The sequence below is a fragment of the Oncorhynchus keta genome, chromosome 15 (assembly GCF_023373465.1).
Source record: "Oncorhynchus keta strain PuntledgeMale-10-30-2019 chromosome 15, Oket_V2, whole genome shotgun sequence".
NCBI lineage: Eukaryota > Metazoa > Chordata > Actinopteri > Salmoniformes > Salmonidae > Oncorhynchus > Oncorhynchus keta.
In genome coordinates this window covers 44,175,294-44,191,036 of record NC_068435.1, presented here as the reverse complement: position 1 = coordinate 44,191,036, position 15,743 = coordinate 44,175,294, and the positions used below count along the sequence as shown (strand labels likewise).

General features: G+C 44.2%; 1 protein-coding gene across 5 annotated transcripts in view; it reads left to right on the top strand.

The window, feature by feature from the left end:
- LOC118395028 (rap guanine nucleotide exchange factor 4-like) overlaps nt 1–15,743 on the top strand; it is a 44,023-nt gene that overhangs the window by 13,287 nt on the left and 14,993 nt on the right. For 2 of the 5 annotated variants that reach the window (XM_035788791.2, XM_035788790.2), the window contains exons 1-2: nt 6,348–6,701; nt 8,048–8,194. In XM_035788791.2, the coding sequence (XP_035644684.2) occupies nt 6,348–6,701; nt 8,048–8,194 (501 nt within the window). Of the gene's footprint in view, nt 1–5,994; nt 6,142–6,347; nt 6,702–8,047; nt 8,195–12,548; nt 12,682–15,743 lie in introns of those variants that run through there. The other 3 variants (XM_035788793.2, XM_052464223.1, XM_035788792.2) reach the window with 3 other exon arrangements.

The window sequence follows — 15,743 nt, the reverse complement described above, 5'->3', positions numbered from 1 at the left end:
TTTCGTTACAGCCATATTCTAAAATAGATTAAATCGTCGTCCCCCCCCTCATTAATCTACACCCAATAGCCCATACTGACAAAGCAAAAACAGGTTTTTAGACATTTTTGCCAATGTATTAGAAATTAAAAACTGAAAACCTTATTTACATAAGTATTCAGATCCTTTGCTATGAGACTTAAATTGAGCTCTGGTGCATCCTGTTTCCATTGATCATCCTTGATGCTTCTACAACTTGATGGGAGTCTACCTGTGGTAAATTCAATTGATTGGAAATTATTTGGAAAGGCACACACCTGTCTATATAAGCTCCAAGACAGGATTGTCTTGCACAGATCTGGAGAAGGGCACCAAAAAAGGTCTGCAGCATTGAAGGTCCCCAAGAACACAGTGGTCTCCTCATTCTTAAGTGTAAAAAGTTTGGAACCACCAAGACTCTTCCTAGAGCTGGCCGCCTGGCCAAACTGAGGAATCGGGGAAGAAGGGCCTTGGTCAGGGAACTGACCAAGAACCCGATGGTCACTCTGACAGAGCTCTCGAGTTCCTCTGGAAATGGGAGACCCTTCCACTCCTCAGTAAAAGACACATGACAGCCCGCTTGGAGTTTGCCAAAAGGCACCTAAAGGACTCTCCGAGCATCAGAAACAAGATTCTCTGGTCTGATAAAACCAAGATTGAACTATTTGGCCTGAATGCCAAGCGTCAAGTCTGGAGAAACCTTGCACCATCCCTACGGCGAAACATGGTGGTGGCAACATCATGCTGTAGAGTTGCTTTTCAGTGGCAGGTAGACTAGTCAGGATCGAGGGAAAGATAAACAGAGAAAAGTACAGACAGATCCTTGATGAAAACCTACTCCAGAGCGCTCAGGAACTCAGACCGGGGAGAAGTTTTATCTTCTAACAGGACATCACTAAGCACACAGCCAAGACAAAGCAGGATTGGCTTCGGGACAAGTCTCCGAGTGTCCTTGAGAGGCCCAGCCAGAGCCCGGACTTGAACCCGATAGAACATCTCTGGAGAATCCTGAAAATAGCTGTCCAGCGACACTCCCCATCCAACCTGACAGAGCATGAGATGATTTGTAGAGAAGAATGGGAGAAACTCCCCAATTACAAGTGTACCAAGAAGACTCAAGGTTGTAATCACTGCCAATGGTTCTTCAGCAAAGTACTGAGTAAAGGGTCTATTTCAGTTTTTTTATTTGTCATTATTATCAATCATGGTCAGTCCTTGTATCCATAGCTCTGTCTGAGTTTGAGTGGTTACATTTATCCAGCCCCATCGCTCAGTTGTTTACCGAAACAACAGTGGCGTGGAGGCCATTTGATTGTTGGAACTGCACATTTCCTCTTAAGTGCAGCTCCTGCTTGTAAATTATTTTTTTTTAAATGGCACTAGCTATATTTGGTTGAAATGATCAAAATAGAAAACTATTAGTTTGGAAAACCAAAGTATATATTTTTGATACGGTAATGAACAGAGACTTTGGAACTCTTGTGCTGTAGTATACAGGAAGAGAAGCTTCTAGAGCTCTCTGGTCTCTCCTGTCCTGTCCTCTCTCATCTGGTACCACTGCAGGAATAGGTCAGCCATCTCTCACTGTGGCTCAGCTTTAGTCAGAGGTGTGTGTGTCATAATGGTTTAGCTGTAAAATGAGGTGGGGAACTGAAATCACTGTAGACCTAGAGGGAGAGGGATAATATAAAGAAGAGATGAGAGGGTAACAGGAGAATGAATCATTTGACTTACAGGTGGACGGTTGGCGTGAGCTGCTCTCAGACCACATCAGCGTTTGGAAAGAAAACCCATTCGACCTGATATGTTGCATGATGCTAGAGAGAGAGAGGGGTACAAGAGAGAGAGAGAGAGAGAGATTGTAGAAGACAGTTGGACAGGTGGGAGGTGATCTGTCTGTCACCTGTATTCTCTTTTTGTCTTCTAGACATCTGGGTCAATGCAGAGGAACATTCAAAAGGTTGGGTTGCTCTTGTATGATGCTTTGACCGTTCCACCTGTCTTAACAGATGAACCCTACAGTGGCAAAGAGATATGGAATGATGAGGGGGAGAGGGAGGAAAAAGGAGAAGGACCAGGGAGATGAGTCAGAGTGGACAGGAGAGGAGCAATGAGGAATCAGAGATAACAAGAGAGATTTACAACCTCGGGGCTGTGGCCTTCAGACAGAATGTGTCTTCGGCCAGGTCTTGTCCCGCTAACAGACAAATATTATTGTACAGAAAAGGTCTGAGGAAAAAAGGAGAATTATGAATGGAGCAGGCAGGTCACCCGTGATACAAGTCTGTATTAAACGTCCATCTATGTCTGAGGATGACGGGAGATGATGTGGAAACCGTCCATTAGGGGCAACAGTGTGTGCTGTCACCGTCAAGCATGTTTCTGTAAGCATCTACCTCTGGTTCCACCAAAGGCTGCGTGTTTGAATCCAGCGATTTTGTTGTCTTTGAAATCCTTATTTTAAGCCTTTCCCAAACCTTAACCCAAACCTTAACCATCCATACCTTAACCATCCATACCTTAACCATCCATACCGTAACCATCCATACCGTAACCATCCATACCTTAACCATCCATACCTTAACCATCCATACCTTAACCATCCATACCGTAACCATCCATACCTTAACCATCCATACCTTAACCATCCATACCTTAACCATCCATACCGTAACCATCCATACCTTAACCATCCATACCGTAACCATCCATACCTTAACCCAAACCTTAACCATCCATACCTTAACCATCCATACCTTAACCATCCATACCTTAACCATCCATACCTTAACCATCCATACCTTAACCATCCATACCTTAACCATCCATACCTTAACCATCCATACCTTAACCATCCATACCGTAACCATCCATACCTTAACCATCCATACCTTAACCATCCATACCTTAACCATCCATACCTTAACCATCCATACCTTAACCATCCATACCTTAACCATCCATACCTTAACCATCCATACCTTAACCATCCATACCTTAACCATCCATACCTTAACCATCCATACCGTAACCTTCCATACCTTAACCCAAACCTTAACCATCCATACCTTAACCATCCATACCTTAACCATCCATACCTTAACCATCCATACCTTAACCATCCATACCTTAACCATCCATACCTTAACCATCCATACCTTAACCATCCATACCTTAACCATCCATACCGTAACCATCCATACCTTAACCATCCATACCTTAACCATCCATACCTTAACCATCCATACCTTAACCATCCATACCTTAACCATCCATACCTTAACCATCCATACCTTAACCATCCATACCTTAACCATCCATACCTTAACCATCCATACCTTAACCATCCATACCTTAACCATCCATACCTTAACCATCCATACCTTAACCATCCATACCTTAACCATCCATACCGTAACCATCCATACCTTAACCATCCATACCTTAACCATCCATACCTTAACCATCCATACCTTAACCATCCATACCTTAACCATCCATACCTTAACCATCCATACCTTAACCATCCATACCTTAACCATCCATACCTTAACCATCCAACCATAACCATCCATACCTTAACCATCCATACCTTAACCATCCATACCGTAACCATCCATACCTTAACCATCCATACCTTAACCATCCATACCGTAACCATCCATACCTTAACCATCCATACCTTAACCATCCATACCTTAACCATCCATACCTTAACCATCCATACCTTAACCATCCATACCTTAACCATCCATACCTTAACCATCCATACCTTAACCATCCATACCTTAACCATCCATACCTTAACCATCCATACCTTAACCATCCATACCTTAACCATCCATACCTTAACCATCCATACCTTAACCATCCATACCTTAACCATCCATACCTTAACCATCCATACCTTAACCATCCATACCTTAACCATCCATACCTTAACCATCCATACCTTAACCATCCATACCTTAACCATCCATACCGTAACCATCCATACCGTAACCTTCCATACCTTAACCATCCATACCATAACCATCCATACCATAACCATCCATACCTTAACCATCCATACCTTAACCATCCATACCTTAACCATCCATACCTTAACCATCCATACCGTAACCATCCATACCTTAACCATCCATACCTTAACCATCCATACCTTAACCATCCATACCTTAACCATCCATACCTTAACCATCCATACCTTAACCATCCATACCTTAACCATCCATACCGTAACCATCCATACCGTAACCATCCATACCTTAACCATCCATACCGTAACCATCCATACCGTAACCATCCATACCGTAACCATCCATACCTTAACCATCCATACCTTAACCATCCATACCGTAACCATCCATACCTTAACCATCCATACCTTAACCATCCATACCTTAACCATCCATACCTTAACCATCCATACCGTAACCATCCATACCTTAACCATCCATACCGTAACCATCCATACCTTAACCATCCATACCTTAACCATCCATACCGTAACCATCCATACCGTAACCATCCATACCTTAACCATCCATACCTTAACCATCCATACCTTAACCATCCATACCGTAACCATCCATACCGTAACCATCCATACCTTAACCATCCATACCTTAACCATCCATACCTTAACCATCCATACCTTAACCATCCATACCTTAACCATCCATACCTTAACCATCCATACCTTAACCATCCATACCTTAACCATCCATACCTTAACCATCCATACCTTAACCATCCATACCGTAACCATCCATACCTTAACCATCCATACCGTAACCATCCATACCTTAACCATCCATACCTTAACCATCCATACCGTAACCATCCATACCTTAACCATCCATACCTTAACCATCCATACCTTAACCATCCATACCTTAACCATCCATACCTTAACCATCCATACCTTAACCATCCATACCTTAACCATCCATACCTTAACCATCCATACCTTAACCATCCATACCTTAACCATCCATACCGTAACCATCCATACCTTAACCATCCATACCTTAACCATCCATACCTTAACCATCCATACCGTAACCATCCATACCTTAACCATCCATACCGTAATCATTTGGAGTCAATGCCTCAACGTAACCTTAAACATGTTGAAATTTGACGTTTGAGAAACATGGATGAACGTCTAATTCTGATGCGAGACTGTGAGAGCTTGTTGGTATGAAGAATGATGGATGGAAAGAAAATAAGGTAGATTTGAGGCATGAAATAACCAAGGGCTTGGAGAGAGTAAATGAAGGGGAGAGATAGAAAGCCTAGTATTTGTATGAGCAGGTCTATGTATTTGCCCTTCAGTAGGCTACTCACACTCACCATTGAGTCACCAGTGTCAGAGAAGAGCTGCAGGTCATAGGGTTTGAATGGTGGCTCACCATCTATGGCCAAACGTGTGTGTGTGTGTGAGAGAGCTGGTGAAAGAGGGATGGGAGAGAGAAAGCGATGTGAACAGACACGAGTTTCTCTGTATGATTGTCTCAGCAGTGTTTCAACACATCAGAGACCTGTGTCTTTTAAGCTTACATCAGAGGTGTGTGTGTGTGTGTGTGTGTGTGTGTGTGTGTGTGTGTGTGTGTGTGTGTGTGTGTGTGTGTGTGTGTGTGTGTGTGTGTGTGTGTGTGTGTGTGTGTGTGTGTGTGTGTGTGTGTGTGTGTGTGTTTGTTTAAGTGTCTCAGAAATAGCAGTATTAATGGGCTCTTACATCCACACTGCAGGGGGTCCCAAGCTCAAAACGCCTACAGCTATTCACAGTCACAGAGAACAGAACAGCAGAGAAACACAGAACAAAGCACACACACACACACACACACACACCACATCATCATCCTCCTCTCTCCCAGTTGTATAAAGGTGGGGGATAAAGAGTGTTTCTTCCACCCAGCGTTCAGGCTGATCCTCCACACACACACTTACATCCCCAATCTCTCTCTGTAGGCCTGCGGAGCGTTCTGGAGAGGATGTGGATATTATTCTGACCAGACTTAAAGGGGTTAAAGCCTTCCAGAGGTTCCACCCCTCCCTGCTGCTGCAGATCTGCTCCTGTGCCTTCTACGAATACCTGGAGAAAGGCATCACCTGGAAGTATACGCACACACACACTCTCACACACTGACACACTCACTCAGTGGTATGAACCCCTGGGTAAAGGCATCACCTGGAAGTATACGCACACACACACTCTCACACACTGACACACTCACTCAGTGGTATGAACCCCTGGGTAAAGGCATCACCTGGAAGTATACGCACACACACACTCTCACACACTGACACACTCACTCAGTGGTATGAACCCCTGGGTAAAGGCATCACCTGGAAGTATACACACACACACACACACTGACACACTCACTCAGTGGTATGAACCCCTGGGTAAAGGCATCACCTGGAAGTATACACACACTGACACACTCACTCAGTGGTATGAACCCCTGGGTAAAGGCATCACCTGTCCTTCATTGGCTTTCAGCTTCACTATGACTCGTCACTATACTGTTGACCGTTTTATGAAGGCTTATAAGCTGTTATGTGATGGTGGTATGCTCTGTGCAGTGTTCCGCCAGGGTGACATCGGGACCAGCTGGTATGCTGTTCTGTCTGGTTCTCTGGACGTCAAGGTGTCGGAAACAGCCAACCACCAGGTAAATCAGGCATGCTTGATACATTTGACGACAGCTCTATTCGGGGTTCCTCCTCTCTCGAAAGTGATGTTTTCCCTCTCGAGTTCCCTGTGCTGTTCGTCTCGTGTTGCACCTTGTGTAGTCCCATTACAGCCTTGATGAATGTTTCGGAGTGCATTGCCTACAATGCTCCCCATGTTAAAATATGCACGCTGGGCTAGCAGCGAGCGCGCTCCGGTTTTAGCTCTGAGCAAAGCTGCTGCTTCTCAAACGCTCCTCTGAGGATTGAGCTCGTTACTGCGTGGAGGGTTCAGAGATGCTATAGCGAGACGGAGCGACGGACAGACAGAATAGATAGAGCGTGCAGGATTGGTTGTTAAAATTTGAGATGAAACAAACTGTCCAGTTACAAGTCCCTGTACCCGTTTGCCATGTTCATGTCTATGGGCGTAGCCTGGTTCTAGTTCTGATGGCCGTTTCTGAAATGTCATTTGGGAAAGTAGGAAGATGTTAAGTCCCCTCCTATCATGTTAGACATGAGGGAGCGAGTGTGTGCACACGTGCAGGAAAGTAAGTATGTGTGTGCATGTGACTGTGCTTGTGCTTGTGTGTATGTGCCTGTGCTTGTGTGTGTCTGCATGTGACTGTGTGTGTGTGTGACCTTGTCTGAGTGGTCAGGATTATGGTCTTCCCCTGAGGTGAGTGCTTAACGAAAAAATCCATCCGAGAACCCTTCACACGTGAATATATGGAAATATGGTAATCAGTCCGCTCTCTCACAGAGACCGCGTTCACACTTTCCACTGTATCTGGGTCACTATCTGGCCATGCTAGACAGGACAGAAGAACAACATGTTAAATGTGGCCATGCTAGACAGGAATCTAGAACAACACGTTCTAACCACTAGTATGATTTGAACTACTAGCCTTATAACATTGACCCTTAGGCTGCATTTACACAGGCATTCCAATTCTGATATTTTTTCCACTAATTGGTCTTTTGACCAGTCAGATCAGCTCTTTTGCCAATAATTTGCCTCTGTAAACACAGCCAAGATGAGAAGTGGGTCTGGATTGAACAAGCTTCTGTCTCTGTGCAAGGCTGCATTTACATTCTTCTGATCTTTTGCCCAATTATAGGCAAAAGATCTGATCTGATTGGTCAAAAGACCAATTAGTGGCAAAAATATCAGATTGGGGCTACCTGTGTAAATGCAGTCTAGCTATCCTCAGTGCGGATGTTTGTTCTTGCTCTAGAAATTAATTGCCCTTTTGTGGACAAAGATTTATTGACTTGAATAGCGTTGAATGTAACTGAATCAAATAAGTCCATGAAATTGAGTGTGTTCTGCCTGTTGTGTGTCTAGGATGCTGTCGCTATCTGCACGCTGGGAATCGGGACGGCGTTTGGAGAGTCGATTCTGGATAATACTCCTCGCCACGCCACCATCGTCAGCAGAGAGACCAGCGAATTGCTCCGCATTGAACAGAGAGAGTTCAAGAGCCTATGGGAGGTGAGAGAGAGGAAGAGAGAGACACACAATTCAAATTCTGAAGTGGTTCATGCTCTGGCCACAAGATGGCTGCCCACTGTTAATACCAGTCCTGTTTGTGTGAGCTTGTGGAAACTGCTGTCATTTTCACTGCCTGGGGGCATTGGGATGATACATGCTACAACTGAACCAGTCATCATGTGCGTGACTGTTTTTGAGCATGGGGGGGGGGGGTCTTTAAAGTGTCCAGTAGTTGATAGGGAGAGAGGAGGAGTAGGATGTGGAGGAAGTATAGCACTAGTGGGCTAAGAGTGTTTTTGTCTCAGTGCTAAGTGCACTCTCCCACTGGCTGTCTTTCTTCAGCTCTCCCTCTCTCAGCTCTTTCTCTTCTCTGGTGTCTATTTTAGGAGTCTAGAGATAGATCAGAGAGAGCGTGTCTGAGGCTGTAGCTCTTACAATGGACATAAAAACCTCAGTGTTTTGATCTTATGTCAAGTGTGTGTGTGTGTTTGTGTGTGTGTTTTGACACAGGAAGAGATTAGGATTCATACAGTGTAACAGTGTGAGATATTAGCCTTGGTGCCAGTCTCTTACTGCTGCCATTGTCTTGAAGTAGCATATCACGCTGGTTAAAGGAGAGGAAACCACAAAGTGTCTGAAAGCTAGATCTGTCATAACACCTCCCCAGGGCCAGGTCATACTGACTGAGAGTCACACCGTTTGACAGATGATACAATAGTATTACTACAGGGGCCCAGAGACATGGCTGGACAGGGCCACCACTTTTAACCGATATACTATTCATCTCAAACCCACACAGTCACCCCAGGGTGTGTCAACTTCTGTCTTGTGGAATAAGAGGCGGCAGAGGAAAGGTTAGCCACTCACTTAATGATACATGTAATCATTATTTGATATTTGTTACAGTACTTTTTCAGTGCTATTTACTTGAGAACATGTTTCTTAGAATTTCCACACTAGATAATGGCGCCGGAGGCAAGCAACACCGAAGCATGCATGAGAGCACCAGCTGTTCCGGACAATTGTGCGATCACACTCTCCGTAGCCGATGTGAGCAAAAATGTCAAAATTTACAAGGCCGCAGGGCCAGATGGTTACCAGGATGTGTACTCAGAGCATGCGTGGACCAACTGGCAAGTGTCTTCACTGATATTTTCAACCACTCCCTGACCGAGTCTGGAATACCTACATGTTTCAAGCAGACCACCATAGTCCCTGTGCCCAAGATCAAGTCAAGAAAGTGAAGGTAACCTACCTAAATGACTACCACCTCGTACGATTCATGTCGGTAGCCATTAAATTCTTTGAAAGGCTGGTCATGGCTGATATCAACACCGTCATCCCGGAAACCACTCCAATTTGCATAACACCCCAACAGATCCACAGATGGTCTGCCACGCTAATCCTGAACACGGGGGCCCCTCAGGGGTGTGTGCTTAGTCCACTCCAGTACTCCCTTTTCACCCACCACCGCGTGGCCAAGCACGACTCCAACACGACACAAGAGTGGTAGGCCTGATCACTGACAACGATGAAACAGCCTATAGGGAAGAGGTCAGAGACCTGGCAGCGTGATTCCACGACAACAACCTCTCTCTCTCTCTCTCTCTCTCTCATCGTGAGCAAGACAAAGGAGCTGATCGTGGTCTACAGGAAAAGGAGGGCCGAACAATCCCCCATTTACATCGATGAGGCTGTAGTGGAGCGGGTCAAGAGCTTCAAGTTCCTTGTTGTCCACATCACCAACAAACTATCATGGTCCGAACACACCAAGACAGTCATGAAGCGGGCACGACAATGCCTTTTCCCCCTCAGGAGACTGAAAAGATTTGGTATGGCTCCCCAGAACCTTAAAAAGTTCTACAGCTGCACCATCGAGAGCATCCTGACCGGTTGCATCACCGCCTGGAATGGCAACTACTTGGCATCCGACCATAAGGCACTGCAGAGGGTAGTGCTTACAGCCCAGTATATCACCGCGGCCAAGCTTCCTGCCATCCAGGACCTATATACTAGGCGTTGTCAGATGAAGGCCCAAAAAATGTACAAAGACTATGGTCATCCAAGTCAAACTGTTCTCTCTGCTACTGCATGGGAAATGGTACCAGAGCACCAAGTCCAGGACCAAAAGGATCCTTAACAGCTACAACCCCCAAGCCATAAGACTGCTGAACAATTAATCAAATGGCCTCCCTTTGTTTTTACACTGCTTCTACTCGCTGTTCATTATCTGCAGTATGCATAGTCACTTTACCCCTACCTAAATGTACAAATTACCTCAAATAACCTGTACCCCCCACATTGACTCAGTACACACTTGAAGTCGGAAGTTTATATACACCTTAGACAAATGCATTTAAACTCCGTTTTTCACAATTGCTGACATTTAATCCCTGTAAAATTCCCTGTTTTAGGTCAGTTAGGATCACCACTTTATTTTAAGAATGTGAAATGTCAGAATAATAGTAGAGAGAATGTTTTATTTATTTCGTCACATTCCCAGTGGGTCAGAAGTTTACATACACTCAATTAGTATTTAGTAGCATTGCCTTTAAATAGTTTAACTTGGATCAAATATTTCAGGTAGCCTTCCACAAGCTTCCCACAATAAGTTGGGTAAATTTGGGCCCATTTTTCCTGACAGAGCTGGTGTAACTGAGTCAGGTTTGTAGGCCTCCTTGCTTGCACACGTTTTTTTCAGTTCTGCCCACAACTATTCTATAGGGTTGAGGTCAGGGCTTTGTGATGGCCACTCCGATACCTTGACTTTGGCTTAAGAGCCATTTTGCCATAACTTTGGAGGTATGCTTGAGGTCATTGTCCATTTGGAAGACCCATTTGAGACCAATCTTTAACTTCCTGACTGATGTCTTGAGGTGTTGATTCAATATATCCACATAATTTTCTTGCCTCATGAGGCCATCTATTTTGTGAAGTGCACCAGTCCCTCGTGCAGCAAAGCACCCCCACAACATGATGCTGCCACCCTCGTGCTTCATGGTTGGGATGGTGTTCTTCGGCTTGCAAGCCTCCCCCTTTTTCCTCCAAACATAACGATGGTCATTATAGCCAAACAGTTCTATTTTTGTTTGTGTTTTTCGTTTCATCAGAACAGAGGACATTTCACCAAAAAGGTACACTCTTTGTCCCTATGTGCAGTTGCAAACCGTAGGCTGGCTTTTTTATGGCGGTTTTGGAGCAGTGGCTTCTTGCTAAGCGGCCTTTCAGGTTATGTCGATATAGGACTCGTTTAACTGTGGATATAGATACTTTTGTACCTGTTTCCTCTAGCATCTTCACAAGGTCCTTTGCTGTTGTTCTGGAATTGATTTACACTTTTCGCACTAAAGTACGTTCATCTCTAGGAGACAGAATGCATCTCCTTCCTGAGCGGTATGACGGCTGCATGGTCCCATGGTGTTTATACTTGCATACTATTGTTTGTATTGATGAACGTGGTACCTTCAGGCATTTGAAAATTGCTCTCAAGGATGAACCAGACTTGTAGAGGTCAACAACAACAAAAATTCTGAGGTCATGGCTGATTTCTTTTTTGATTTTCCCATGATGTCAAGCAAAGAGGCACTGAGTTTGAAGGTAGGCCTTGAAATACATCCACAGGTACACACCCAATTGACTTCAATTGGCCTATCAGAAGCTTCTAAAGCCATGACATCATTTTCTGGAATCTTCCAAGCTGTTTAAAGGGACAGTCAACATAGTGCATGTAAACTTCTGACCCACTGGAATTGTGATACTGTGAATTATATATATGAAATAATTTGTCTGTAAACAATTGTTGGAAAAATTACTTGTGTCGTGCACAAAGTAGATGTCCAGACCGACTTGCCAAAACTATAGTTTGTTCACAAGAAATTTGTGGAATGGTTGAAATATGAGTTTTAATGACTCCAACCTAAGTGTATGTAAACTTCTGACTTCAACTGTATATAGCGTTGTTATTGTCATTTTCTTTTATTTGTTACTTTAGTTTATTAAGTAAATATTTTCTTAACTCTGTTTTATTTTAAGCTGCGTTGTTGGCTAAGGGCTTGTAAGTAAGCATTTCACGGTAAGGTATTCGGCACGTGACAAATACATTTGATTTGAATGGTCTTTGCCTCATAATTACGTTATAGTAACATTTTGGTTTCTTTGATTTGTCTGAAACAAATGCTTTCTGTCTATCGTTCTTCCGTCTCTCTCTCACACACTCACACTCTCTCTCACACACTCTCTCTCTCACACACACACTCTCCCCCTTTCTCTCGCTCTCTGAAAAGCTGTGATTGTCGTGGCAACCTCTGCTTGGTCGGGCGCTTGTCTCATTTAGAGAGACGCTAAGAACTGGAGCGCTGTTTCAAAGAGGACTGAGTGTGTGTGTGTGAGAGGAGACCTCTGGGGTAGTCCTGTGTGATGTGGATTACAGGAGCCGTGGGCACCTCTTAGGGGATCTTCCCAGCCGTAGAGCTTAGAGAAGACCCTGGGTGAGTTTAGTCGTGCGTGTGTGCGTATTCATTCATGACTTGATAGAAAATACAAACACCCGGTAAAGTCTGTTATGATTTTAGTGCAGATGTGATTAATCAGCTGATTTTTGTGTGTGTGTGTGTGTGTGTGTGTGTGTGTGTGTCAGCAGGTTCCTGAATGTTAAAGCGCCTCTCTTCCTGTGTGTGTGTGTGTTTTGGCAGACTCCTAAAGGCATGGGCTTGCCTGGTAATGACTTAAGAGACGTTAGAGTTCAGAATGACATAATACCCGAGAACGTTTGTAAGTTTATCCATGTGTGTGTTGCACAATCAGGCAGGGTTAAGGAAATCAAGCAATCTGCAATATTTGTCTTGAAATATGGATATGAACACAAGAGCGAGTGGGGCTGATATAGGGCTGTTACGGTGACCGTTATGGTGACCGTCTTACCTCCACACCGGCAGCCACGAGTCATGACCGCAGTCAAATTCCATATGACCGTTGAGTCACAGTAGCCAGGCTTCTCCAAAACTGTCCTCTGGTGCCGCGGGTGGTCATTAGTCCCCAACAAACTTGCTCACCGGCCTATTTATTGCCTTACCACCTCACGCCATTTGCACACACTGTATATGGACTTTTTCTATTGTGTTATTGACTGTATGTTTGTTTATTCCATGTGTAACTCTGTGGTGTTGTTTGTGTCGCACTGCTTTGCTTTATCTTGGCCAGGTCGCAGCTGTAAATGAGAACTTGTTCTCAACTGGCCTACCTGGTTAAATAAAGGTGAAATAAAAAAATATATATATTAAAAAGAGGAGGATTCCATATTTCTCAACTTTCCTAATATTAAACACATTGCTTCGCTTTACGACCAGAGTAGCCGACCTGACTGGCAAGAAAATGAACTGTGGGTGACGTATTTTTGATGGCCCATTCTAAATCAGAACAAATTTCACACATATATGTAAAGACAAGATTAAAATGATGATGATGATGATGATAACAATATTAATAATAATTATAGTTTCACTTGTGAATGATGCCCAGCGTGTGCAGTCTAAGGCAAGAGAAAGCACATGCAATTTTTTTTTGCGACTTTTTCAAATCATAGTCACGTGCATCAGTTAGCCTTGCCCATAGGCCTATATGTTTTGATAGGATTTCTCTCACAACTGAATTGGACAAATAACTCCAAGCCTATAGGCCTCTGACCCCTGGAATAAGGTTGGAGACCCCATAGCCTACAGAGCCTTGTGAAATGTGTTCTTATAAGCACAGTTATTGTACAATCGCGTGTGGAAAAAGGTGTGTGCTCAGCCCCATCCTGTACTTCCTGTTCACTCATGACTGCGTGGCCACGCACATCTCCAACTCAAACACACAACAGTGGTAGGCCTGATTACAAACAACGACGAAATAACCTACAGGGAGGAGGTGAGGGCCCTGGCGGAGTGGTGCCAGGAAACCAACCTCTCAACATCAACAAAACGAAGGAGCTAATCGTGGACTTCAGGAGACAGCAGAAAGAGCACTTGCCCATCACATTGACGGGGCCGCAGTGGAGAGGGTGAAAAGCTTCAAGTTCCTCGGTGTGCACATCACTGACCTACTGAAATATTCTATCCACACAGACCGTGTGGTGAAGAAGGTGCAACAGCGCCTCTTCAACAAAGAGGCTGAAGGAATCTTGCTTGGCCCCTAAGACCCTCATGAACTTCTACAGATGCACCATTGAGAGCATCCTGTTGAGCTGTATCACCACCTGGTACGGCAACTGCACCATCCACAACCGCAGGGCTCTCCAGAGAGTGCGGTCAGCCCAACGCATTAACGGGGTCACATTGCCTGCCCTCCAGGACACCTACAGCGCCCGGTGTCACAGGAAGGCCGAGAAGACCATCAAGGACCTCAGCCACCCACTTCATATGTATATGCTGTATTCTAGCCAAGGCTCATCCTATATAACCACTGCTGTACACACTTTTTATATTCATATACTGTCCGTACTGTCTATCTGACACAATCATACATTATTTATATATATATATGTGTGTGTGTGTGTGTGTGTGTGTGTGTGTGTGTGTGTGTGTGTGTGTGTGTGTGTGTGTGTGTGTGTCAGAGTCGTGTGTGTATAGGTGGCAGGGAAGTCAGGCGCTGGAGAATCAAACTTAATGGAATGTAGTTGTTTAATGACTGTAAACAAAACATAACTCCAAAACTAATGAATCCTAACAAAACAAAGTGGGTACGAGGGCCCGTCGCGCACCAATACAAACAACACGAATACTGAACAACAAACAATCTCTGACAAAGACATGAGGGGAAACAGAGGGTTAAATTCACAACAGGTAATTAACGGGATTGAAACCAGGTGTATAGGATGACAAGACAAAACCAATGGAAAATGAAAAATGGATCAATGATGGCTAGAAGACCAGTGACGTCGATTGCCGAGCACCGCCCCGAACAAGGAGAGACTTCGACTTCGGCAGAAGTCGTGACACTGTGTGTGTTTAGATATAGAGAGATAGATAGATACAGTTGAAGTCGGAAGTTTACATACACTTAGGTTGGAGTCATTAAAACTCATTTTTCAACCACTCCACAAATTTCTTGTTATCAATCTATAGTTTTGGCAAGTCTGTTAGGGCATCTACTGTGTGCATGACAAAAGTAATTTTTCCAACAATTGTTTACAGACAGATTAATTCACTGTATCACAAATCCAGTAGGTCAGAAGTTTACATACACTAAGTTGACTGTGCCTTTAAACAGCTTGGAAAATTCCAGAAAAAAATGTCATGGCTTTAGAAGCTTCTGATAGGCTAATTGACATAATTTGAGTCAATTGGGGGTGTACCTATGGATGTATTTCAAGGCCTACCTTCAAACTCAGTGCCTCTTTGCTTGACATCATGGGAAAATCAAAAGAAATCAGCCAATAAATTGTAGACCTCCCCAAGTCTGGTTCAACCTTGGGAGCAATTTCCAAATGCCTGAAGGTACCACATTCATCTGTACAAACAATAGTACACAAGTATAAACACTGTGGGACCACGCAGCCCTCAAACCGCTCAGG